Source organism: Petaurus breviceps, unplaced genomic scaffold (assembly GCF_028583685.1).
Source record: "Petaurus breviceps papuanus isolate PSGF00001 unplaced genomic scaffold, PetGlider_PUasm1.0 178, whole genome shotgun sequence".
Lineage (NCBI taxonomy): Eukaryota > Metazoa > Chordata > Mammalia > Diprotodontia > Petauridae > Petaurus > Petaurus breviceps.
The window spans coordinates 21389752-21417146 of NW_027185777.1; the positions used below are offsets into that span (position 1 = coordinate 21389752).

Here is a 27395-nt window from a genome sequence, read left to right on the forward strand (position 1 = left end):
ACAGTTCATATTCAGTATATAGATACAGCTCACACTGACATAATTTTTAGGGTTTACAATACATTTTCTTCACAATATTGTGAGATATGAGTCAAACACTGGAGATGAGTTTATATGGAGAGGCTATAATTTAAAACTATAAAAGCTGACACATCAGTGCAGTGACCAAGCATGACTTCAGAACACTAGAGATGAAGCATGTCTCCTACCTTTTGGTAGAGACAGGATGGGCTAGAAATATAGTAAGAAACATGTATGTATAGACAAAGTCATTGTGGTGGGGAGGGGAGGTGATAGACAATAATGTAATACTGGGGAAGCTTGTTGGCACAGTAGAATGCTGAAGTAACCTCATCTTTGTTTGCTTCAGTTTCCTCCGATAAAATGGGGATAATAACAGGGCCTAACTCTCAGGGTTGTTGTGAGGATTAAATGAGATAATATTTTAAAATTTAAAAAATGCTTTAGCACAGTGCCTGGCATATAATAAGCACACATATAAGTAAGTATATGGGTTAGTTATGATGATGAGAGGTTTGTACAGAACAAAGAGAAGATATGAAAGAGACTCAGTGAAATAGAAAGAGAAGAGAACAGAAGGAAATCAGAAAAGGAGAGAACTTTTTTTTTGTGCTTTTTGGAGGGGTAAAGTAGGGAAATAGTGGTTAAGTGACTTGCCCAAGGTCACACGGCTAGTTTTGTGTTAAGTGTCTGAGGATCCTCCTGACTATAGGGCTGGCGCTCTATTCACTGTGCAATCTAGCCACCCCCGAGGAAAGCACTTTTGTTACTATCCTGTTCAATTAAGTATATATATATATATATATATATATAAATATTTATATATATATCTATTCATATATATATATACATATATATACATACACATATAGATATATATTTTCCCCCCAAAGCCCTATGTAGTAGAAGGTTACAGTTTTTATATCTAAGGGGACTCTGGGCAATGGGAGCACTATCCTCAGAGCATGCCTGCCCTCTCTGCTCCCAAACCACATGGGAAGGTTTGGTGAAGCTACTTCTGGAAGCTTATGATACAATAGAGGGCACTGCTCTCCTTGTCAAAGCTTGTACAGGTATGACTATTCATAGTCTGATCACCTGGTAGTAAAGAAACAGACTTAAGCCAGAAATGAGAATATCTACCAGCAACTCCTTCAAGGGTGTCCATAAGAGGGACAAGCTGCTGTGAGCCTCTGGGTCGATGTAGTAGATGCCAGCTCCCAGACTTCTGGGGTCTCTCCTGGCCTTTCAAAACTCCCAAGGTCAAAGCCTAGTCCATTCCATCTCCAGTATTCCTTGCCCAAGACATAAAAGACCCAAGGAAATGGCAGAGCCAAGTGCTTTCAGCTTTGGGTCTACCAGAAGGTAGCCCACTGGTACTAGCTGCTACCTCCCTCAACAGCAGCAGGGCCACGCATTGGGGCCTCATGCCTTCTCCTGGCATGAGAAGGTCTAAGGCTCCTCCCTAACCAGAGGCTCAGAGCAACTTATCCTCCTTGCTGGACATTAGGGAAGAAAAAAAGATTGAGTTCCACCTCTCCTCTCTCCCCCACCCCCAATCCACAATCTGTAGTGATCAGCAATCTTCCATTACCCATCCTTAAAAACTTCCAGAAGTGGGCTCACCAAAGCCTGCCCATGAGGTCTGGAGCCAGGCAGATCATGTTCATCATACTCTGAGGATGAGCTTTTATTGGCCATTCCCCTACAACATAGAGAATATACGTTACTACTCTGTTTATTGGATTATCCACGATTGTTTATATTTCTTACATTTATAATAATAATAATAAAGGTGAATTCACTATTTTTCTTCTTCAGCTGACCTTCATGAGACAGCTAGGTTGTGTCAGATAGCATACTGGACCTCAAGTCAGGAAGACATGATTTCAAATCAGCCTTAGACACTTACTAAAGTATGATGCTAGGCAAATAATTTAACCGGTTTGTCTCAGTTTTCTCCTGTAAAAAACAGGGACAATAACAGCACCTATTTCCTAGGGTCATTGTGAGGATAGATCAAATGAGATATTTCGAAAGTGCTTTGCAAACTTTAAGGCATCGCATAAACACTAGCTGGCATAAAACTTTTGAAATTTGGGAGACTTTAGAATTCGAATCCACCTCATTCTCAAATCCAAATTGTCCATTTTAGAGAAGAGAGAGTCAGTCAGTGAGCAGCTTCCCACAACTGCAATGCTTTTTCCTGACTCTCAGGTTAATGACATTTTCACTGCAGTGAGGCTTACTTTCCAAGCAACAATAATCTAACTTTATACCGTCTTTGTAACTCCCCCCGTTAACATCTGTGATTAGTGAGACGATATCTATGTAACTTTAATGGCATTTTTTTTTCTTTAGAAAGAAGCTACAGAATATCTCGCATATATAGGAAAAATACCTCAACGTGCATGTTTTAGCTTTTACAAGGTAGGAAAAAAAAAATGAGGCTCTGGAATTTTGACCTTGGTGATCAAGAGTTAAATTCTTTTTTCTTTCAAGTGAAAAAGAGTAAAGTTGGAAACTGAAACCTTTACTCAATGCATAGTGAAACCAGGGCAGCTAACTGAACAGGCTTAAGTCATATGAGTAGTTTCCTTTTGTACCTATGTTATTGCGTTTGCTTTTTCTATAGCACCACAATTGGCATGGTATGTGGTAATGTTTCACTTGAGCCATGGAAAATGGATTCTCCCACTGCAAATTTCCCCAGTGCTTCTGGTACCAACACCAAAATCAATAAGAAAAAAGAAATAGTCAACTCAGAAAAACAGCCTCCCCCCTCCCCTTTTTAAATTTAAATGGCAGAGGCCTGACTGATATTCAACATTATGGAATATGAAAGAAGTAGTTCAGCTAAGTGGAAAGAATCTTGGATCTGTAGTGAGAAGACTCTATTCTCTTATGTATTACCTGTGAGACCTTGGGCATGTAATTTAAGCTCAGGGGGAGGGGGTATGCTAGTTTCCCAAAATACAAAATAATGCATATGTAATGTAATAATGCAAAATAACTTTAAAGTCCTGTGAATTTATAGATAATAATAAATAAAAATCTATAAATCTGATGCCATTGTTTTTTTGAAGTGAGGAGAGGACGATGGACTGGTCTTTCCCTACCTTGCCTCTAATGTGGTAGCTACAGCAGAGGGCCTCTATTAGGCAACCTTACACCTGAACCCCTGGCTGCCTTTTGTGTCTTGCATTTCCCTTCCTGGGTGTGTGACCAAGAATCAACTTTGAGTTGAATATATCTAGGCTTGGAAGCAACCTTATGAGTTAGAGAGGTTTTAAGGTCCTGAGTCTTTCGAGGAAAGCTGCCTAGTGTCAGCACAGGTTCTTCACAGAACCCTGAAAAGTGGGTGCACCTAAGCCCAGAAGACATAGACAGTGCAAAGCTGAGGTGAAGTATAAAATGTCTGAGCAGCAGTCCTTCAAACTTTATATTCTGGTAAGATTTAAGTATCAGCCACCTCTACTCCAAAGATCAAAGAATGAGGAAAAGACTCATAACAGTAACTCTTTTTTGTTGTAACAAAGGATGTGAAACTAAGGGAATGCTCTTAAATTGGGAAATGGCTGAGTAAGTTCATGGTATAGGAATATGGTGAAACTTACATCACTGTTGTGCTGTAAAAAATAGTGAAGGCAAGAGTTTCAGGGAAACCTGGGAAAACTTGTATGAACTGATACAAAGTGAAGAGAGAATAATTTATGTAATAACAATAATGTAAATGACAAAAAACCTTTGAAATACATAAGAAATACATAAGAACCAGGAGAACAATTTATATAATAATAATATTGTAAATGACCCAAAAACCCTTTGAAATACATAAGAATTCATTTTCTAAAATTTCTCAAAATTTTGTCTGATGTTATAATCTGGAAGCTCTAAGCAATGAGTTGAATTCTTATTTTCTTTGTCCCCTGAGAACTCCTCAGATAGGATGTTCTCATTCTAGCCAAATGGATTAGCAACAATTCCCCATTCCAACTGAAAGCAGGGAAGACTCTGACCTAAGCACCGTTTACCACAGACTAAAGGGAAGTGGTTTATTATGTTGAGAACCAGGGAACCCTGAAAGGCAAAGGGGAGTCCAGCATTCTTCAGAAAAGATCACTTCTCATTCTACCTGCTGGACCACCTAGCTCTTCATGGCTCTGCTCACTACTTAATAGCAAAGAGAAAAGCTCTGAATCAACTAGGCAGACTATAAATTATCTCAGGGATCACAAACTTCTTGGAAGTGAGGAAGAATAGGAATCACAGGCTCCTATTCTTTTGAGAGAGGTGGAACAGAACCAAGCCCACAACCAAAGTAAGTAAGAGATACTATGAAAACTCAATTTGCTTAAAACTATCTACCCCACACATTACACTAATTCAAATTCATTGGACTATTGGATATTCCTCTCATAAATGCAAACACCTCATGGTCGAGTTAGGCCAATTAGGTACTCACAAATTAGAGTAAATTATTGTAGTCATATAATCTGCTGACTTACTAATAAGGATAATAAAAACTGAGGGAATGGAAAGCACTTGTGGGGTGGAGATTTTTTTGTATTAGGGGAGGGATGTCAGAGGAGTAGACATTTTGGAGCATGATGGACTTCAGACAGGGAGGGTCCAGCAAAGGTATTCCAGTATTGACTAGTCAAAAGGAAACATAAATACATGGGGACGGACTGCTAGGAGGTAAGAGAAAGGCAAAGGAAGATAGGGAATTAGGATGCTGAAAATCATCATCAAACAATTACTGATTATCCATTACACTGAGAGCACTATAAGTGCTATGGATGGAAAGGAATAAAAAGATATAGTCCCTGAATTCAAGGTGCTTCCCTTTTAGTAAGGGACTCAGGCCATAAATATGTTTAAAAAAAAAAGATCATAACATGAGGTAGCATTGTGAAAATAATGACAAACACACTAAGATGCTGCAGGAGTTCTGAGCAAGATATGAATAGTGAGGGATGAGCAGTTAGACTCACTTTTCCTGTTCTTACTGTTATATCATTTTCAGTATGGCTTAAAATAAAATTAGTTTGAGTAGATATTTAAAATTTCTGATCTTATTAGAAAAGCTCCCAGTTTTTTATTACAGAATTATATATAGAATTATAACTGTTTTAGGCAGATACTTTTGATCATATCAATTTTTTGGGGGGTGGCTAGGTGGCGCAGTGAATAGAGCACTGGCCCTGAAGTCAGGAGGACCTGAGTTCAAATGTGACCTCAGACACTTAATGCTAACTAGCTGTGTGACCTTGGACAAGTTGCTTAACCCCATTTGCCCTCCAAAAAGCAAAAAAAAAAAAATTATTCCTATGTTTTTACTTTTTGTTTTTGTCATGGAGTGCTGCATTAAATTGAATGCTTTTTTCTGTGTTAATGTGAATCATTATGCTATTTTATGCTATTTTCCCTAATATTATCATGCCATCTTTGCATTCAAGTTAAAAATCTAAACAGAAAACTATCAGTATTTTTTAGACATATTGTTTAATCACTTTGTCAGTCCTTTAATATTTTTGCATCAATGTTCATGGCTGAAATTAGTTTATAGCCATCTTTCTCTGATTTATCCCTTCCTCATTTGTACTATAGAAAGAGTTTGATAGAGTGCCTTCTTTCTCCATTTCTGAAAAAAAGTTTATGTAGAATTATAATGTATTTACTATTTAACAAAATTAATTTATAAATCCATGTGGACTTTTTTCCATTGGAATTCATTTATGGGTTGCTCAATTTCTCTTCTGGGATAAGATTATTTATATTATCTATTTTTTATTTTGTTAATTTCAGTATTTCATATTTTTGTAGACAGACATTCATCTGGACCATAGCTTTAAATCTAGAAGAGACATTAGAGGTCATTTAGTCTAACCCTCTTATTTTGCAGATAAGGAATCTAAGTTCCTAAGAGGTTAAGCAACTACTCCAAGTTCAAACAGGCAGTGAATGGTGGAATCAAGATTTGAACTGAGGCCCTCTAAATCAAAGTCTTTCCATTTTGCTTCAGTACCTATGAACATTTTATTTAGGTTTTCATTATTGTTGCTATGTCATTTCATTATGGTAGAAGTTTTTGCTTTATTTCTTCTCCATATATTGAGAATTTCCTCCATTATATTTTTGATTTTGTGAATCATTTTGTTCTCTTTTTTAAAAAATCAACTTTTTTTAGTACATAAAAATAACTGTTTTGTTAGCTCAGTTTTTGTTTTTAATTATACTTATTTTGCCTTTATCTTTTCTCATATTTGATTTAATACATTTGGTTTTCCCCTAGCTTTTCATTTTTTACTTTCAGGGCCTGAAGTCAGGAAGCCTGATCTCAGACACTTAGTAGCTGTGTTACCCTGGACAAGTCACTTGATTATGTTTGCCTGAGTTTCCTCATCTGTAAAATGAGCTGGAGAAGTAAATGGTAAACCACTCCTGTATTTTTGCCAAGAAATACCCAATATAGGGTCACAAATAGTCAGATGACTGAAGTGAATAAACAATAACAAAACTGGGAATGAATGATTTATGGTGGGAAATGGATAAGAGGCAACACAAGGCAGTGGATAGAGAACCAGCCTCAGAGTCAGGAAGACCAGATTTCAAGGACTTGTTGTACAGTCTTTATAACTGAGCAAGTCTCTAAACTCTCAGTTTCCCAGGAAACTCTAAGACTCTTAAGTTACACAATAGTTGCAGGTTGGCATGAATAGAGGGAATGTCTTCACCTGAGATACCCTTAGACTGAATTAAAGGTCATGTTATGGGAGCAGAGAGGACACTAAAAGGAATAGCTGGTAGTTAGGGAGGAAAGGTGGGGAGATCCAAAATAAATCATGCTGAATTCATGATTTTTTAGGGCTAGTCAAGATAAGAATCCTGGGGACATTTAGAGTATTACCTTGCAAAAGAGTGATCATTGGAGATGCAGGTACTTTCCTAGGATTCCACAGACCCTGTAGTCATGAATTTGTGACAGGAATTTGTTCACGGAGCATTCTGGGAGAAAGATAGCAAAAGAAGGAGGAGGAGGCAGAGGGTAGTGTGTTCTTGGGGACATATGGAAGGATGCTGGTTCTCCAGTTCCTCCATTCAAAGAAAATATGATGAATATTTTACAGTGATGCTATAGTGGAGGAAAATGAGGTTTGGATGTGTACAGTGGATTTGCTTTGATGAAATGAATTCTCAGAGATATTTTCCCTCCCCAGAAACTCAGAGCTTCAGAGAAACTCTTCGTTAACTGTCTCGTCTGGTGTCTTGCCTTCGCAGTCAGAGAATAGCCATGCACTGAATATTTTATTCCCAATGTACTGTGCTGGCCAGCACTTCCTATTCTACCTCCCCCTGGTGTTTTCTGTCCATCTTTTTTTTTCCTTTTTCTATTTGGATATCTCTTTGCTAGATAAACAAGACGTGAATACAAATACCCTAGTATTTGTTTTTGTGCTGTTATCTGGGTGATAGAAGTCTAAAGCAAGTCCCGTTTGGATAATGCACTTGACTTATTCTGCAACAGCAGTGGAGGGTCAGGTCTAGATGGGAAACAGCTTGAACAACCTCAGGGTCTCCCCAGAAACTCATGACTCTAGGTGTGCTACCTGCCTGCATCAGCTTTTTAGGGGATAAGTAGGCAAAATAAAAGCAGAGAAATTCATAATATGGAGCCATCGTTCCCCTAGAATAATACTGTTAGTTATTTTGAGTGAGACAGAAGTGTCCTTTTGGAAGGCCTTAGTAGTGAGCTCCTGGGTTCCCATTTAGCATGAAGCTTTGTCTTAATTATTTTTGGTGAGCCCAAAATCCCTCCAGCCACTCAGTGCCTCCCCTGGAGTTACAAGGCCAAGTGAACAAGCATTTATTAAATATCTACTGTGTGTCAAACCCTATGCTAAGAGGCAAAATAGCCCCTGTTCACAAGGAGTTCAAAGTATAATGGGGTAGATAACATGCAAATAACTATGTACAAAGATATATACAAGATAAAATCAGAGGTGATGGGGAAGGCACTAATATTAAAGGGTACAGAAAAGGCTTCTTACAGAAGGTGGGATTTTAGCTGAGACTTGAAGGACATAGACAAGACAAGAAGACAGACCAGAAGAAAGAGAACTGTAGGCTTTGGGGACAGCCAGTGAAAATGCACAGAGTTGGGACATGGAGTGTCTCCTGAGAGGGATAGCAAAGTGGTTAGTGCCAGTGAATTGTAGAGTACATAGAGGGCAGAAGAATGTAAGAGAATGGAAAGGTAGGAAGGTTATGGAAGACTGTGAACACCAAACAGAGGATTTTATACTTAGTCTTGTAGATTAAGAGGGAGTAACTGGAGTTTATTGATCAGACCTGTGGTTTAGAAAGAACACTCTGATAGTTGAGGGGATGGTGCATTGATGTAGGGAGAAAGATGATGCAGGAAGATCTTGTATTTCCTGTTTATATGTTTTATATTTAGGCATACATATACATGCTGTTTTCCCCACTATAATTTCAGCCCCTTGAAGTTGGGGACTTTTTTGGTTTTTTTTTTTTTTTGCCTTTGTATCCCCAGTGCCTAAGAGGGAAAGTGAACGGATAAAGCGTTTATATAGCACAGATGCGCCAGGCACTGAGCAATGCACTTTACAAACATTATTTCATTTGATCCTCACAACAACCCTTGGAGTTAAATGTTGTTATTATCCCCATTTTACAGTTGGGGAAGTTGAGGCAGACAGAGATTAAGTGACTTTTCCAGGGTCACACGGCTAATTCCTGTCTGAGGCTAGATTCAAACTTGGGTCTTCTGACTTAAAACCTGGTGCTGAAATTTGGAGGTGCATAACATATGCTTCTTGGTTAAATACTTTCTCTTATTTTCCTTTCTATTTTCGTCCTAACCTTGCTTACCCATTAATTTTGTAGGCATCTAGGGCAGGGGTGGGGAACCTGTGTAGCCTCCTAGGTCCTTGGTGCAGCCTTTTGACTGAGTCCACGGTACAAATATTTTTATTAAGGGGATTTGTTCTGTGACGTTTGAATTCTGTCAAAGGGCACTTGAGGGCCTAGAGGGTGGATCTTGGCCTTGAGGCCGAAGATTCCCCACCCTTGATCTAGGAAGTCCAGTAAGCTGATAGCCATTGCTTCTTCTCTTGTCATTCTTTGTAGTCTGAGAGACCTGGAACAACGAGACTCTTGGGAACATAAGGTCACTGATTTGGAGCTGAAGGGGCCTCAGAGATTAAATTCAACCCCCTAATTTTAGATGAGGAAATTCTGGTCCAAAGAAAGTTTTTGCACTTGCCCAGGCTCACAGGGGCAGTAAAGTAGCAGAGGCCTTAAGTACTGGCTCTTCTATTTGCTCTCATTGATTGGCCAACAATAGGTCACAGACCAAGCCCTACTTGGTCATTATTTGGGCCCTAGTGGCTAAGAGTGAATGGAAATAGCAATTGTTTTTATTTTGACCAGAAACTCTGAGAGCCTTCCCCTCCCAGATCTTTTTTTTTTTTTAAGAGGCCATTATCTGCCTCATTTCTTATTAAGCCTTAATCAGTGAATGGGTGTTGCCTGAGTCAAACTGAGACCTGTTAAAGAAATTAGCTTGAAAAAGGCAAGATCCCCCTCTGCATCTTGGGCCATCTCCAGTTGTCCTGATAGATATCTGGCCACTAGACCCTGATGGCTTCGGAAGAGAAAGTGAGGCTGGTGACTTTGTATAGCCCTCCCTCAATGTCATTCAATTCACTTTCATGTCATGGCATCACCTCCCTGATGTCATGGTCCTCTTCAAGAACAAAGGACTTGCTTTAAGCAAGCAACAAATCAGCCCTTAATTAAGCAAGTCACTTAACCTCCTAAGGCCCTAGTTTCCTTATCTGTAGAATGAAAGGGATCAACTCCAGGATCTCTATGGTTCCTTCTAGAGCTAAATCGAAGATCCTGTGATGATTCAAGCTTCATTGGAATGGATGGACCATAACTGAAAGGGCCACCCACTCTCTAGGAACAGTTTTATTTTATCTGCAATTTGAGGTGTTGTTTATATCTACAGGAAAGGGCATAAAGACAGTACCTCCATCTAGATTCTTTCACAATTCATATGTGAGAAATCACTTTGGCACTTTTCTGAGTGTTTAAATTCCTAGCAATTTCTGAGCCTGAATGACAGATGAATGATAGAGATTGGCATGCTGAGATTAAGACTAAGCTATTTCTCTGGCTGGGCCCCAGGTCAGAACTGTGGGCAGGGTAAGGAAACCCAAGGCTTAGTAATGAATTTAGAAGAGTGACTATGCCACTTGTCAAATACTGTATAAGAGCATTGCAATAGCCTCACTGGGAGAGAGAGGGAGGGCATGATATAGATCCAAATCAGATGCATGGTTTTTATAGGAGATCAACATAAATTGCCATAATATGAAGCAAAAGAAAACCTGGACTAAAATTAAGCTCTTTTTGTTTGAATATCCCAAACTGAAGGATAGCAAGCAGCAGATGAAAATGAATCGATACAAGCAAAATCTCACAGATATGAACTAGTTCCAATAAGCCAATCTGATGAGTAAAAAAACTATGTTATACAATTTTTAAAATGTAGTTTCACTGGAGTTAAGGTAATGTATAATTATTTTATCAATTAATTGTATGAAAATCCCTGCTTCTAAAGAGCTGAAGGATAATTTTCAAGGCTTTAAAACTTTATATAGCTTAAGTATTTGCAAATGTTTGTACTTTAAATGTCCTTTGCAAAGGTTTCTTTTGTAGACAGCACAAAAATAAGCCTATCTATCCAAATTTCAAATTAGTGGAATTAGATTTACTGCAACCTCTTGAAAGTTTACAAGGTATTAAATATTTTAAAAGTCATACTCTATTATTCAAAGAAAAGAACTACAAAGTCAATTAATTTCAAAGAACTATTTCTTAAGTGCTGACTGCAAGCAAAGCAATGGGGGAGATATACAAAGGTAAGTCATTTAAACTAGGAAATTCAATTGAGAGACAACAGGTGGATCACTTACATCAATCAATCAAGCAACAAGCATGTATTAAATGCCATGCATTATGCTATCTATCTAAGCTGGTGGGATGCCAGTACAAAGAACAAAACAATCCCTACTCTCAAAGGGCTTCCATTCTAATGGGGGAAGCAGCAGGAACATACATAATCGACATAAATACAGAGTGAATAAATAGAACAAATACAAAGTAGCTACACCAGGCCATTTTGGAAGGAAGACACTATCAATTGGGTGAATCAAGAAAGACTTCATATAGAGATAGTAACTGAACTACATCTTAAAGAACAAAGGTAATTTATGAGGCAGAAGTAATGAAGGAATGAAACAGAGAGAGAGAGAGGAAGAGAGAGAGAGAGAGAGAGAGAGAGAGAGAGAGAGAGAGAGAGAGAGAGAGAGAGAGAGTCAGTTTGGCTGCCTCACAGAATACAGGAAGGAGGTTAATTTCCAATGAGGCTGGAAAGGCAGCTTGGAGCCTGACTGTGTAGGGCTTTAGAAGTTAGACAGAAGAGTTTGTATTTTATCTTAGAAGCAATGGGAAATCACTGGAGGTCACTGAGTAGAGGAGACACTTGGTCAGACCTGCATTTAAGGAAAATTACTTTGCTAACAACTGTGTGTAGGCTGGACTGGAGAAGTGAGACACATGAGTCAGGAAGACCAATTAGGAAGCTGTTGCAACAATCTAGGTGAGAGGTGATAAGGGCTTGAACTAAGGGGTGTGTGTATGTGTGTGTGTTTGTGTATGAGTAGTAAGAAGAGGTTGGATATCAGACATTTCATGGATCACAAAATGACAAGATTTGGCAGTTTATTGGCTATGTGGGGGAAGGAGAGTAAGGAGACCAAGATGATGCTAATATTTTTAACCTGGGGCACTGCTAGGATAGTGGGTACCTTTGAAAGAAACAGGGAAGTATAGACAAGAGGAAGGCTTGGGGATGAAGATAATGAGTTCAGGGGCAGCTAGGTGGTGCAGTGAATAGAGCACCAGCCCTGTAGTCAGGAGGACCTGAGTTCAAATCCTGCCTTAGACACTTAACACAAAAACTAGCCGTGTGACCTTGGGCAAGTCACTTAACCCCAATTGCCCTCCAAAAAGCAAAAAAAAAAAAATATATATATATATATATATAATGAGTTCAGTTTTGGACATGTTGAATTTGAAATGTCCAACATGCAACTCAGGAGAAAGTAGGATTGGGTATATAGACGTGATGTCGTCTACACAGAGATGACAGTTAAAGACAGAGAGGCTTATAGCGTTACCGAGTGTATAGAGTGAGGAGAGCCTTAAGACAGAACCTTGTGGAGCACTCACAGTTGGGGGTTCCAAGGTTATATGCCTGTGTTGGGAAGAGTCCATACAAATCTAGCATGGATGCTAGAGGCAAGCCTTGCCTGGGCCTTGGGCTGGCAGCCCACATCGGTTCCTGGCCTTGACCTAGCCTTTGGGGTTTGCTCCGGCTCAGTAATAAGGAAGTCCAGCAGGCTTCCTAGGCTCACATTTATGAGCTCATCATTCTGAGGAAAACTGCTAATTATTTTTATACTTGTGGCTATAGTTTGAAAGTCAAAGGTACCTATAGAAGAGGTACTCAATGAATAATAAAAGCCAAGCATAGGGCAGGGAATTTATTCCCACAGAGACAGCAACAAGAAGTCTAAGGGAACTGCAGGACCTACCAACAGAATAATTTAAACAGGGCTCAGTATATTATCGCTACCAGTGAATTCTGCTGGGAGTCAGTGTTCAAGCCTCTAATTGGCCATGTTACACTTCACCTCTGCTGGCACTGGCTGACCACCCAACCAAGCTGGAACCTTACCATAGCCACCCCAATGCCCACTCTTCCGGTGGCACTAGTTCACACCTACTGCTATCTAGGTATTTTCATCCCATCTCTCCCCTACTATCTCACTCCCCCTGAAGTACTGTACAAGAAGACATCAGCTGCCATCTCAGTAGTCTCACAAGACAGATGCTAAGGAAGGAAATGCAGAAGTAAAAGCAGCCAGGTCCCTGTTCAAGGCATGCTTTTTAGCTCAGAAGTCACTTAGAAAACTCTCAGCAAATAAGACTTATATGGCTTCAAGCTGGTGCCTTATATCTTCCACATGATCTACCAGAAGCAGGTAGAAAACAGAATAATAGTACATATTTGGGGGAGGTGGGAATAGCAGAGCGGAAGGAGGGGCAGAGATTATATAACTAGTCTTGTCTCCAAGGAAATAATTCATTTTCTACTCACATAAAAACTGCATCCACCTCACAGAGTTGTTTTGATGATCAAATGAAATAACACCCATAAAGTGTTAAAAATAACAGTCATTTCATAAAGTGATTGTGTCAATAAAATGAGATTATTTTATTTACTTTTGGTTTACAACATTCAGTTCCACAGTCCCTTGAGTTTCAAATTTTCTCCCCTTCCCTCTCCCTCCCTCCTCCCCCCATGGCAGCATGCAATCAAATATAGGATCTACAAATACCTTCACATCAAACATTAGTCAAGTTGTAAAGAAGGATTATAAACAGTGGAGCGAAAGAAAGAAGTAACAAAGCAAAACAGAAAAAAGAGCAGGTAGTTTGCTACAATCTGCATTCAGGCTCTGTAGTTCTTTCTCTGGATGAGCATAGCCTTTTCCATCATGAGTCTTTTGGAGTTATCTTATAACCTTGTCTTGCTGAGAGGAACCCAGTCTATCCAAGTTAGTTATCACACATATGTTGTGTATGTAATTGTGTACATATTTCTCCTGGTTCTACTCTTCTCACTCAGCATCAGTTTGTATATGCTTCTCCAGGTAAATATGAAGTCCATCTGCTCCTCGCTTCTTATAGCACAATAGTATTTTATTACATTCATATACCACAACTTGTTCAGTCATTCCCCAATTGATGGGTATCTCCTTGATTTCCAATTCTTTGCCACCACAAAAAGAGCTGCTATAAATATTTTTGTACAGACAGGTCCCGTTCCCACTTCTATGATCTCTTTGGGATATGGCCCTAGAAGTGGTATTGCTGGGTCAAAAGTTATGCACTTATTTATAGCCCTTTGGGCATAGTTCCAGATTGCTCTCCAGAATGGCTGAATTAGTTCACAACTCCACCAACAATGCATTAGTGTTACAATTTTTCCACATCCTCTCCAGCATTTATCATTTTTCTGTTTTGTCATCTTAGCCAATCTGACTGGTGAGATGTGGTACCTCAGAGTTGTTTTGATTTGCATTTCTCTAATCAATAGTGATTTAGAGCATTTTTTCATATACTTATAGATTTTTTTAATTTCTTCCTCTGAAAACTGCCTGTTCATATCATTTGATCACTTATCAACTGGAGAAGAGATTATTTAACTTTACCTGAACACACATGAGTTCCTATAAAATATACTAATTTAAAGGCTTTGACTAAAAACCTTATCTTGCCTAATATCCAAAGCAGAAAAGATCAGTTATCAGATTTATGAATTCTCCCCAAATAGAATCGTTTCTTGAGTGAGACTTTCTTTTACTTCTTTGTATATCTCATAACCTATGTTCAAAATAAGTGTTGAATAACCATTGTCTTTATCTCCATTTATACTTCTACTTATTTACCATTCTGCCTTTTTTTTAAAAGTAAAGTTTTAGAGTCATAAAGTTCAATGTATTTATAGAAAAATACACAGGCTCTGGTCAACGTCAATAGCTCCATTTTCTGGTCCTCCCACCCTTGAAGAGGCAGTTTTATTTAGCATAGTCTCACTGCGTTTCAGGTTCCTGCCCTCTGAGGTTTGCTGGGAACTTCACTGACCTTGAGTGTGCACAGTTACACACAGTAGTTTATTGAAAAGCTGACCCATTTTCCTGTTTCCCACCCCTCTCACTGTCTCTCTGATTCAATGAGTAATGATAATAGCTAATATTTACACAGCACTTTACAAAGTCCTTTACCTGTGTTAACTCATTTGATCCTCACAAGGACCCTGTGAGGTAGGTGCCATTATCATCCCCATTTAACACATGAGGAAAATGAGGCTGAGAGAGGTTAAGAAGCTGTCCAGGGTCACACAGACAGTAAGTGTGGGAGGGAGGATTTCAATCTCAAACCTCCCTGAATCCCAAGTCAATCACTCCATCCCTTCTGGGCATGAGGGCTGCACTAACTAGTTAGCCCACATCACTTATGGTGATTATTGGTGAGCCCCCAGAATCCTCATTTCTAAGTGGAGGGTTCCCTTGCTAAATCCATATTAGTTCTGTGTCCAGCACGTGCAATGATCCCATGACCAAGGAGGAGAGATGGGTTTTTTTCTCATTGTTATTCTGGGCAGCAGTACATAAGCCAACACATTTTGCTATTGCTAACTAACAGAATGTGAGCTTATAATAGGTGTTGTTTACTTTAGGTGTCATCCTTCATGCCTCATTCTTTGTCACCCCCTCTCCCCGCCCCCACCCCGCCCTACCAATCAGTTGTCACGTGCTGTCACCTCCTATGTACCACCCTTTCTTTGGACAATGGAACTCTCCTGGTATAATCCCTCATCTCTTAATGCCTGGACTAATGCCTGATGGTTGGACTCCTCACCTCAAAGCTCCCTGCTCCAACAGTCTCTACTCACAGAACAAATTGGGTTTCCTAATGCATAGGTCTGACTATATCACCCTTCTATTAAATAAACTCCGGTAGCTTCCTATTACCTCCAGAGTCAAATATAAAATCCTATTTGGCTTTCAACCCTGCATAATAATCCAACCCTTTTTTTTTTTAATGCTTCTTTCTGAGACCACTCACAATTTATCCTGTCTAGATTCTGTCTGTACATGGCTGCTCTCTGAGTGTGAACTCCTGAAGGACAGAGGTAGTTTTTTTGCCTTTGTTTCCCCAGCACACTGCCTGGAAAGTAGTAGTAGTAGCAGCAGCAGTAATAACAGATTAGTAAGTTATAACAATAATTATTAATAGTAAGAAATAATGCATTATTAACAATAGTTATAGTGATAAACAGTAGTAAGAAATGCCTTATTAATAAATATAATAAACAGTAAGAAACAATGAGAAATATTTATGGGAAATAAAGAATAATAGCTATAGTAATAAATTATACTAGTAGCAGATAATATTACATTATTAATAAATAGTTACGCTGTTCCGTGTCTGACTGTGCCTCATTTGGGCTTTTCTCTGTAAAGATACTGGAATGAGTTGCCATTTCCTTCTCCAGGGTGTCCTCATTTTACAGGTGAGAGACTGAGGTCAATATGGGTTAAGTGACTTGCCCAGGGTCACACAGCTAGCCAGTGTCTGAGGCTGGATTTGAACTCACATCTTTCTGACTACTGGCCTGGTGCTCTAGCCATTATAAATAATTATCATTTCATATGATTATATTTACACTGCAATAAATATTAGTAGTTACTGTAATAAATACTGTTAATATGAAACAGTGCATTGTTAACAGCTATACTAATAATCGTCAGAATGATATTGCATTGTTGATGGTTATAGTGACAATAAATAATGACGAAGCACCTATGTAGCAGTTTGAGGTTTGCTAAGAGCTTTACATGTATCATCTCATTTGATCCTACTAAGAAGCTACTGAATAGACAGATGCCTATAGCCTGACTGAGGCCAGTAAACATCAGTGGTAGCATCTGAACCCAGGGCCCCTGACTCTGGCACGCGTGTTCACTTCCCAAGCTTCAAATGACGGCAGTGCGCAGACGTGCAGGGCGCTCATCCAGCGCAATGACCTCATTGTCTACGGGAAGCCGGGGGTAGCGCCCCGCCCCCTACTCAGCACCATTCAATATGATGTTCTGGGTATATTTCTTAAAGTTGCCGCTTGATTCATAAATCTTGGAATAAGGGCGGGGGAAGGCGTGAGACTCGGCCTTTCTCTTCTCAGGACCCTGGTCAAGGAGCAGAGGGAAGTGACCTTCATGGATCTTAGGGACGCATCTTCCTCAAGGCTGCAGTGATCTCCTTTTCCTTCAGAAGCGAATAACGTTCGCGCGTTCTAATTTGACCCACGGAATGCTCCGTCCGGGTTACCGGAAGGCGCATGCGCAACACGACTCCTGACCCTTCCTCTTTGCTGCTTTGCCCTCCCCCATCCCGGCAAGAAGCGGCGATGGCGGCCCGCGTGGGGTTGATGACCCGTCTACCTCTTTGCGCCCAGGGCAGGGGCCGATTTCTTGACGCTCTCCACCGACACCTCAGTTCTCCCGGAACTGCCATTCTCAAAAGAGAAGAGCCGCCTTTGGGGAGCGCGGAGCCAGGTGAGTGGAAGCGGGTAGTTACCTTCGGCCATCCCTGCCTCTCTGCGTGTTGGGGGCGAGGAGGGGAACGTGGGGCACTCTCGCCTAGGGGGCGGGGCCTCCCTTAGCCCCGCCCCTCAGCCTGTCCTAGTACGGGGGGAGGGTCTGGGCTCTGTGGCCCCTTGGGCCACCCCTGGGCCCAGCCTGCGCCTTATCGGCCCTGGGCCAGGCGTTCTTTCTCCAACCTTGCTGACCTTGGAGCCGCCCCTTAATCTCTCTGGGTCCCTGTTCCCTCGGGGCGGGGGAAGGGGGTGGCTGGAGGAGCTCCAGGGCTGGAAGCCCTCCCCCCGCCCATAGACCCTTGGGCCAGGGGTCCGGCCTGGAGACAATGGACACACGTGTCCCAAACCCGGCCAGGACCTCCCCTCCTCCCCTCCACCCCGGAGCGCCCCGCAGGGCCCCTCAGCTTCAGGTTGGGGCGTTCTTAGTGGGTTCCACCAGGCAGAGGCATCCACTGGAGCCTTCTGCTTCCCATGAGGACTGGTCTAGGAAGGCAGCAGGAAGACCTGAGTTCAGATGTGGTCACTAGCTGTGTGACCCAGGGCAAGTCACTGACCTGCCTGCCTCAGTTTCCTCGTCTGTAAAGTGAGCATAGTCGTCCTATCTGGAAAGAGTGTATCACATGAGATCATATTTGTAAAGCACTTGGCGAGTAGTATGAGTGCTAACTGTTGTTAATGCTGATATTATTAATCCTATCTCTTCCCATTGAGACCTATTTCATTCCCTTCTAGGTATAATTTAAATGGTAATATAGTAAAGCATTCCTCTGTTGTCCTCATAAAGTTAAGTGAATTAGTATTTTCCCCCAAGGAAAATAGGCAGTCATTGCCTTTACTGATACTACCAGGACCTCAATCGATAGATATTAATTAGGCATCTACTGTATTACACACAGTCCTTATTGAGTGAGCTTATGGAAAGCCTGAACAATTGAAAGAATTGGTATCACTTTTCAGTGGTGTTTCACTGAGAGCATTAAATTCATGTTGTGAGCTAGTAGCTGGTTCTTCTTGTTAAAAACTCCCAAGGTCTAACCCAGAATAGAGTAACAAATGATTTCTGTAAACTAGCTAGCCCATTAACTTCTGTCTTGAGGTTTTGTTTTTGTGTCTTTTTAAAATTACATGGAAAGGAAGGACCAGTTAGTCTAGAATATTCTGGAATAATAAACGAGTTACATTAAAAAAAGTCCAGTGGTAGGGGCGGCCAGGTGGCTCAGCGAGTAAGAACACTGGCCCCAGTGGTTTGAAAAAAGGTCCAGAACAGTCTTTACTAAATTATAGGAAGATTCTTACCCCCTTAGGTTCTCTGAAGCAAGTCATTGGGATGCTGTTTTATAGCACATAAAGATTCTTCAGGAGTGTATAGTGCGTGAGGACACCCTGTTGGGTTCAGAACCTTGGTGGTAGGTAGCCTGGTGATTTTGGACATGTTGAATTGACCGATAGGGATAGTTCAGTTTCCCTATTGGCATCATTAAGATAATTTCACAGACCTAAAGAACCATCTTGGGGTAATAAATAGAAGACTGGCTCAGGAGTCAGGAAGACCTGGTTTCAAATCCTGTCTGTGATACACAGGAGCTGTGTGGCAATGGTTTTCATGCAGAGAGTGTGGAACTTGAGGTGCTGAATTTGGGGTCAGAGAACTCTGACCCAAATCCCAACTCTTTTTTGCTTTTTGGAGGCCAATTGGGGTCAAGTGACTTGCCCAAAGTCACATGGCTAGTTTTTGTGTTAAGTGTCTGAGGCCGGATTTGAACTCAGGTCCTCCTGACTCTAGGGCTGGTGCTCTATTCACTTTGCCACCTAGCTGCCCCTAAATCCCAACTCTTCTCACTTGATATCTATATGGCCTTGGGCAGGACAAGTCATTTAATCCCTCAAGGTTTCTGTTCCCACATCTGTACAATGAGGAGGTTAGTGTAGATGACATTCTGGCTTTAAATCCATGGCCCTAAAAGTCTTCTCAGTGCAATAATAACAATAACAACAATAATAATATTTAGCATTTATGTTACACTTTAAGGTTTACAAAGGGCTTTACAAATATTGTCATTTTATCCTTACAACAACTCTTGAGATTAACTTCATTTTATGGATGAGGAAACTGAGACAAAAAAAGAAGTTAAGTGACTTGGCCCATGGTCACACAACTAGTAAATGTCTGAAATTGGATTTGAACTCAGGTTGTCCCAATTCTGGATCTAGTGCTGTACTCATTTTACCACCATTTTGCTGTACTCATTTAACTGTCTCTAAATTATAGTTCCTGATCTGTATTAATGAAATCATAGATTACTCTCCAAAACCCCTTACCAAAACAAAAATAAAAGCAAACATTGCACAGTAACATTTCTAGGCAATAACTAATAACAAATCTCCTTGTCTGAATTACTCAAATTTTTGAAAAGGGTAATTAATTTCATTTCATTAGCAGCTAGTCCTGGAATCTTAGCATTGAAAGAGATGTTAGTTATTATTTAGTCCAGCTTGCTACTATGTGCAGCAGTTCTCTTTAAAATTTCTCTGACACGTTGTAATAGGCAACTTCCCAAGGTTCAGAATACCAGCATAGGTGCTCTCCATTTTATTCAGTGACAAACCAAGAACAGAGAAGATCAAAACATGACATCATTCCAAATACAGCATTTACTAAATGTGATTAAATAATCTCCAAGGACTACCCCACCCCAGGACCTTCCAATCATTCAATCAATTACAAAGTCTCTGTTCTAAAAACTTCTCCACCCCTAGGCTATACCTTAATTAAGTCCACCACAAAGCCCCTCTTCTCAAATGGAGATTAGTTTCCAAACATAAGGTCAAAAGTTCCCCACCCCTGGATCACAATTGAATCTACCCCAGAGTTACATCAAGTTTAAACACAGCACTTAATACCCAAATAGAGGTCTTTTCTGCATCTTGACACAAGGCAAGTTCTCAGCAATCTTAGTTCCTGGGGAGACAAGGCTTAGCAAGGCCATAAGATACATTGTCAATCCCTTCATGAATTTATCCTCTGTCTGTAGAACAGTCCTAGAACCCCTGAACACATTAGCAAAGCCCTCTCCCATGATTTCTGTAAACATACAACAAGAAAATCCTTCTTCAGGGCTTCTGAACCAACAGAAAGGCTCTCAGACCCCTGCAACAACAGCACTGTCCTTCACCAGTGGACAGTATTCATTCTGTCTGCAGGACAGTCTCCAGACCCCTGCAACAACAGCACTGTCCTTCACCAGTGGACAGTATTCACTCTCTGTCTGCAGGACAGTCTCAGGGCTTCTTAGTGAACAGCCAGGTTCCAGGACTTCTTCAACAAAAGGACTGTCTTTCACCAGTGGACAAATCTGGCAAAACAACATCAAAACAGACAGACAAAGTACCAGCAAAACAGCCATGTCTCCTCAGTCCTTGGCAGCTCAGGGGGCAGGTCTCAAAAGTCCAGGGCAATTCAAAGCGGCCACCAGCAATTCTCTTAGTCTCTCTCTCTCTCCAGGAGGTGCTGCTTCCAAAAAAACCTTCCTCCTCTCTCTTGTCTCTCCAAATCTACGTCACCAGCTCCTCCCAGTTCAGGACTTTCTTTTCACATCAACAAGTCCATCCCACAGGTGGGATTAACAAGCTCTGGGTTTTAACACAATCAATTTGAAAACCAAGCCAATACAGGGGAATCTTTAATTGCCATTACTATCACACACGTGGAGCCTCCGAACGGTTACAATGATAGAGCGCTTAAGTTCTCATAGTCTAGTGCTATTTTGGGCCTACTTAAGTTTTTTCTCACTTTGGGCTTAATCCTATCTCCCTGATACTACTACTACCACCAGTTGATTCTGATTCTTCCCTTGGAGCCCTACAGAAAGTAATCTCTTTTCTGTATTAGAGCTTGTGCACTCTTTATCTCTGTCTCCTCTTCTCTCCCCCCACTCTTCTCTCCCTTCTCTGCTTGAAGGTGACTGTATCCCACCATCAGCATCCTTTTCCAAAGTAAACATTCCTTTTTCCCTCAACCATTCCTCGAGTGACATGCTTTCCAGTTATTACTTCAGATACTAGGACCTGTGGTTAGGATCACATGCAATTAATTTAGCAGCTTCTACTTTAAAGTGATTGAGAGCTTGGAATACAGTGTTCCAGAAGGCAAAGATGTGAAGAATACCTTATCCAGAAAAACAGTAGAATTCTACAGGACAAAAATATGGAGCTTTAGTGAAATAGAGGCCTTCCAAACCTACCTGATAAAAAGACCAGAGCTATATAGTAACTTTGAAGTTCAAACACAGGAGTGAAGAGAAATGTAAACCAATAAACATGAAACACTAAACAAAGATAAACTACTTTTTAGTAAAATCTAAGAAAATTATTGTCAACAGGCAATCACAACTTCATGAAACTTATGTGAAAACTAGGTTTATTATAAGAGAAATGAACATGTATGTGGAACCCAAAGAGTTCACAATCCATACAGAAGTTTGCATTTTTATATTAGTAGGTCAAAGGGAGGAAGAGAAAACATATCTCCACCTAAAGGGGTGTGACATGGAAAGGGGAAGGTACAGTAAAGGTGGGAAAAGGACAAAACACCTCTAGAAGGTGAGGAGCAAAAGCCGAATTCTTTTCCCTTGGGGACTGCTCCCTGATGGCACCGGAGGAGAGAGTGAGGCTGGTGACTTTGCACAGTCCCGCCTCACTCAGATCCAATTCACTTGCAAGTCAAGACATCGCCTTCCTGATGTCAGATGTCATTGGTCCTCTCTAAGAACCGAGGACTTAAAGCTGGCTGAGAAAGATAGGTGGTTTGCTTATCTACCTGGGTCCCAGTTGCACAAGCAATTTCTCAGTCTAGTGCAGACTGACTGGCACCTGTCTTGACTCCCAAGGACATACAGGACACACAGAGAGTCTAGCTTGGGATGCAAACACCACATTATGTTAGCTCAGGGTGGGCTTCCTCTGTACTCTGGGTCTACTGTTTCTGGAAAATGGGGCAACTCAAAAAGACATTCCTTCACATTATACATGTGACCCCTCTGAACTCTTATGTTTTATGTTTGTGTTTTCATGGAAAGAAGTCTAATTGGACAGAAGGCCTGTGAGTGGTTCTGTTAAATCTTAAAAGTTTTAAAAGAGTGGAAAGGGAGGAGTTGGGGGGTGGGGCTGGGAAGGGAAAAGAATGCTAATCACCATCTGGGTGCCCAAGTAAAAGTCTATACATACAAGAAAGGACAGTGGGACTGTTTAGTATTTGAAACTTCTCTCATATTTGAACTGGTCAAAGGAGAGAAGAATACACATATCCACAAACACACAGAATTGGGTATGTATGTGTGTGTTTCTTTTAGACATGGACAATGTGTGAATTTGTTTTGCTTGACTACATGTTTGTAATGGGACTTTTGTTTCATTTTCAGTTGAGGGGTTGAAGCATGGGAGGGAGAAAGTAGATTTTTTCTGTCTTAAAAAATAAAAATTAATTAAAAAAATTAATGGATATATTGAATTTAATTTCAGATTTTTAAGTTAAAAATTAGATTTTAAATTTAATTTTGTACCCTTTGAGTTTTGCAATGTCTATTGCAAATCTATTGCAAATCTATTGGACATCTACTTTGAAATGTTTAATAGGCAGCGATATGCATCTAACATATTGGGTGTCCTTCCCCAATTTTTGTCATTTGTTTCCATTTTGTTACTACGACAAAAAAGTGCTAGAGATGATTTTTGTTCATACACTTTCCCTCTTTTGTTGATCCCTTTTTGTCAAGGTTGTGGTATCATTGACTATAGGAGTTACTTTAAAGAAGAAAAACTTAACTTAGTCCTCAAATGTTTTATTGGACTACAGAATGGACATATTGGCCCAGTCTGCATTTTTCTTAGGGAGTTCCCTTATTTTTTTTGCTTCCTCTACCTTAGGTAAGCCTATAACCAAGTACTCAGATCTTTGATCAAAAAAATTCTCATGAAAAACTTAAAAATAGAAAAGTCAATTTATTACATTTTTTCTTTTACCTCGTTTACTCTTCCCTTAAATTAACAGACACTAAAACACACACATGCACGCTACACACTACACACACTTCTTAGTCTGGGCATGTAGTAAGTTGCACATCTTGACTTCTGTGAGACACCCCCCCCCAACATGTATTTGTAATGAGAAATTGTATTTTCCTCTTTTTGTTCACAGTTCTTCAAATTTTGTAGAATTCACTCCATGGGCACCATAGATAAATATAATAGGCTAAAACTAGGACTGTGGAGCGTTTTAAGGATAGGTGCATGGGAAAGCTGACACAGTGTGGTAGGAGACAAAAATAGACCTGTTTGTAAAGTTACACTCATTTGATGAGTTTTAATTAACTAATAATAAATTAATAATATCATTTTTCTCTCTAGCTGTCAAAATACTCTTCTTGTGGAGGGAAGAAGGGCCCAGGTTGTGATTTCATTGATAGAGGGAGCTCCCAACTTGTAGATGCCATCCACTGGCAGCGCTTCTCCAACTTACGGTTTTAGACAACATCTTGGGGTGTTATGAGGCTGAGTGACTTGGCTGTAGTTACATGAATAGTATGTGTCAGAAGCTGGGCTTGAACTTTGTGACTCTGCAATATATTCCTTGTACTACATAGCCTCTTCATAGCATAAGTTAAATATTAATTTTTTGGAGGAAAATGTTTGTCTTTTTCATAGGCTTGCAAGAAGAGACCAAGAATAAGACTTTTTCTGAGGTGCAAAAAGAAAGACGCGAGCAGGCGCAAAGGTCCATTTTAATCAGCTGCCCCAAGAAAGTTCCTGAGAAAAAGCTTCTTAAGCATTTATGTCAGCATGGAGAAATCACTAATCATTTCTTCTTCGAAAGCTTTGTAAGTTCTCAGAATGTTCAGAGTTTGAGAGAATACTTGACCAAGTGAGGAAACAGCATGAGCTTCATGTGTGTAGTTTATGCTCTTAGATTTCTTAGGTAGCTCTGTCACTGTTTTGGACTTTGTTCAACAAAAGGAGTACATTTTTTTCTTCTTTTAATGGTATTTTATTTTTTTCAATTACATGTAAAGACAATTTTTAACATTTAGTGTTTTAAATAAGATTTTGAGTTCCGCATTTTTATTTCTCCTTCTTCTCTAAGATAGTAAACAATCTGATGTGTTATACATGTGCAGTCATGTAAAACGTCTTTCCATATTAGTTATGTTGTGAAAGAAGAAACAGGACAAAAGGAAAAAAACTGCAAAAAGAAATTAAGAAAATGAAAATAGTCTGCTTCTGTCAGCATTCAGACTCCAGTATTTGATCTGTAGGATTCTTTGTATTCTTTGACTAGTGAAATTTATTTGTATTATTTCATACAACAAATTGAAATTGTAGCTGCTGGATTCATCATTTATAAGTAACAGTAGCTGTTTGCTTGATTCAGGTTTAGAGAAAAACAAGATAACTTTGTTTTAGTCTTTCAATTTGATAATTAAATACTATTTTTTTTTTCATTTTATTCTGGATGATATCTTCCCAATATGTTTGTCTTTTATCTCTATCTTCATATGAAAGTGCAAAATAGTAAGAAATTTGTAAAAAGATAAAGATTTAAAGGGGGGAGATGTTTATAATTTAGTAATTACATTAAAATGTAATTTGATAATGTGAATGATTAAAAACCAAATAGAAAGTGACTTTAAATTCATCACCATATAATTCTTGTTTTTATATTTGTGCCTTTTTTTTTCTTTTTCTGAATAGGGTATTCATGCTGTTATAGAGTTTTCCAAAAAGGAAAGTATAGCTTCACTACAGGATGCAACTTTTATCCCTCGTGGAGAAACAGAGTTTCCTATTCCTTTTAAATCTCGCTTCTTTCATTTAAATTTGAAGAATCCATCAAACCAAACTTCAGATGGTATGCTTGTACAGTGTAGTAACCAATCTAGCCCTTTAAATGCGGATCTTATCCAGACGCTTTGTAATGCTGAAAGTGTAAGTTATATATTTTTGCTTGCCTTTTTCAGTTATGTAGGAGTAATAAGATACACTGTTTTAAAGGTAACTAAATAATAGGTATCTTTGTAAATATGCATATTGTTCAGGAAACTGGAATTTTTACTTGCATAATTTGAAACACCCTGCCCATTTCTGCTGTACCTTAATGTTTAAACTTGGCTTTTCATTTTACTTAAAAAAATATTATTATTAATCTCATTAAAATTTTTAACTCCAGTCGTTTTTGTTTCTTTAAAAAATAGTGGTGTTTTTGCTTTTTATTTTCATAAATTGTCATCTATGTTGTTCTTTGCATCACTTCTTTATTTTCGTTTTCCCAAAATGAGTCTTTAATTCTTTGCCAGAGGTTTTTTGTTTGGGGGTTTTTTTTGGGGGGGGGGAGTAGCAGTTTCTCAGGAAAAGGTGTGGTCATAATTTGGGTCTTCATTTTTCTACTTTAATTATTGTTTCAGAGAATATTAAGGAATATTGTTTTGCTTTTTAACTTAAGAGATAATTCAATAATTTTAAAGTTAATTTTTATAAAACAAGCAGATCACTATTATTAACAAATTGTAAACAAGCAAAGTCATTTAATTGACTTGTTCCTTCTGTCATTTCTTGAGTTTTGTGTGTCTCTGTTTTGGTCAGCTAGGTAGAAGGCCAAATAAACACTCTTATGAGGATGTTACAAATAACAGAAGAGAACACTAGACTTCGATATCTTACCTGCTCTCTTATTGAGGATATTGCAGCTGCGTATTTTCCATCTTGTACTATCAAACCATTTGGCTCGTCAGTAAACAGCTTTGGGAAACTAGGATGTGATTTGGACATGTTTTTGGACCTGGATGACATTGGGAAAAACCATGCTACGAAGGTAAGTATGAATCTGTCTTTCTGTGCTGTTACAGTTAGTTTTGAAATTAAGAAATTAATTGACAAGGGAAATGATTGAATTTAAATTAACTAGCATTTTGAAAGGCCTTCTGTGTGTTTAAAAGTTTTAATGAGTTTTTAAGAGGAGAGAAGCAGGGAGTCAGGAACTGGTTGTGAAGTAGGAAGCATATCACTAGTAAATGGAGTGTTCTCAGTCATTGTGACCTCTTCGGAGCAGTTTATTTTGCTGGAATTGCCAGCATGGGCAATAAGAACTATTTTAGGGCTTTTTGAATAATTTAATAGAAAAAGGAGAAAAGTACTGAAAGTAGGAACCTGGGAAATTTGGTATTGGTTGAGGGAGAAATTTTGGATTTTGGTCTCACACTTAAAAATGAAAGGAAGATTTTAGAGAAAGTTTTTGTGGAGTCTTTGTTAGCTAATTTAGAGTCATATTTTATGTAGATTTAAGTTATAGGAAAGCTGTTACTTTGGAATAGAGTAGATTGCTTTGAGATTTTAAGTTTTGAGAATAGGAAAATGAAAGGATGGAACTCTTTTGTTGGGTGTGTCCTATAGGGGATTATATTTTTTCAGATATATTTTGAAATAGATGACCACTGAAGTCCCTTCTAAGTGGTGGAATTTTGTTATTCTGTGAAAATTTAATCTTTTTTACTATTTAAAATGTAGCAAATGTTCATCTGATGGATTGAATTTTGCAGTAGTTTAAATTTAACATATCTATAAAGACTAGAAATGAAATTTAAATTATATTGATAGGATTAACTTAGAGTTTTTTGTCTTTCTCTTTTTGGAGGGGGCAAGGCAGGGCAATTGGGGTTAAGAGATTTGCCCAAGGTCACACAGCTAGTAAGTGTCTAGTGTCTGAGGCCGAATTTGAACTCAGGTCCTCCTGACTCCAGGGCCGGTGCTGTCTTTACTGTGCCACCTAGCCGCCCCTTTGACTTAGAGTTTTTGCTAGTATTATACTCTTTATCTTTCTACCTATCTTATTTTAGGGAAGGAGTGTGAATTGGTGGATTTAAGGAGCAGATTAGGAACTTGGGTTCTGATTATTCTTCTGTTTTATGTTACTCTAGTGAGCAAACTACCTAATCTTCATACTCTTTAGTTAAGTTCCCAACTTTTAAATGGGGTTAATAGTACTAACTCCATGTAAGAATTG

The 27395-nt window shown here is 39.3% G+C and overlaps 1 protein-coding gene across 1 annotated transcript in view; it reads left to right on the top strand.

The window, feature by feature from the left end:
- Positions 1 to 16815: 16815 nt before the first annotated feature.
- MTPAP (mitochondrial poly(A) polymerase) overlaps positions 16816 to 27395 on the top strand; it is a 29096-nt gene continuing 18516 nt past the window's right edge. Inside the window, exons 1-4 of the mRNA XM_069086386.1 lie at positions 16816 to 17306; positions 24047 to 24219; positions 25091 to 25324; positions 25983 to 26207. Coding sequence (XP_068942487.1) covers positions 17090 to 17306; positions 24047 to 24219; positions 25091 to 25324; positions 25983 to 26207 — 849 coding nt within the window. The 5' untranslated portion in view covers positions 16816 to 17089. The remainder of the gene's footprint in view (positions 17307 to 24046; positions 24220 to 25090; positions 25325 to 25982; positions 26208 to 27395) is intronic.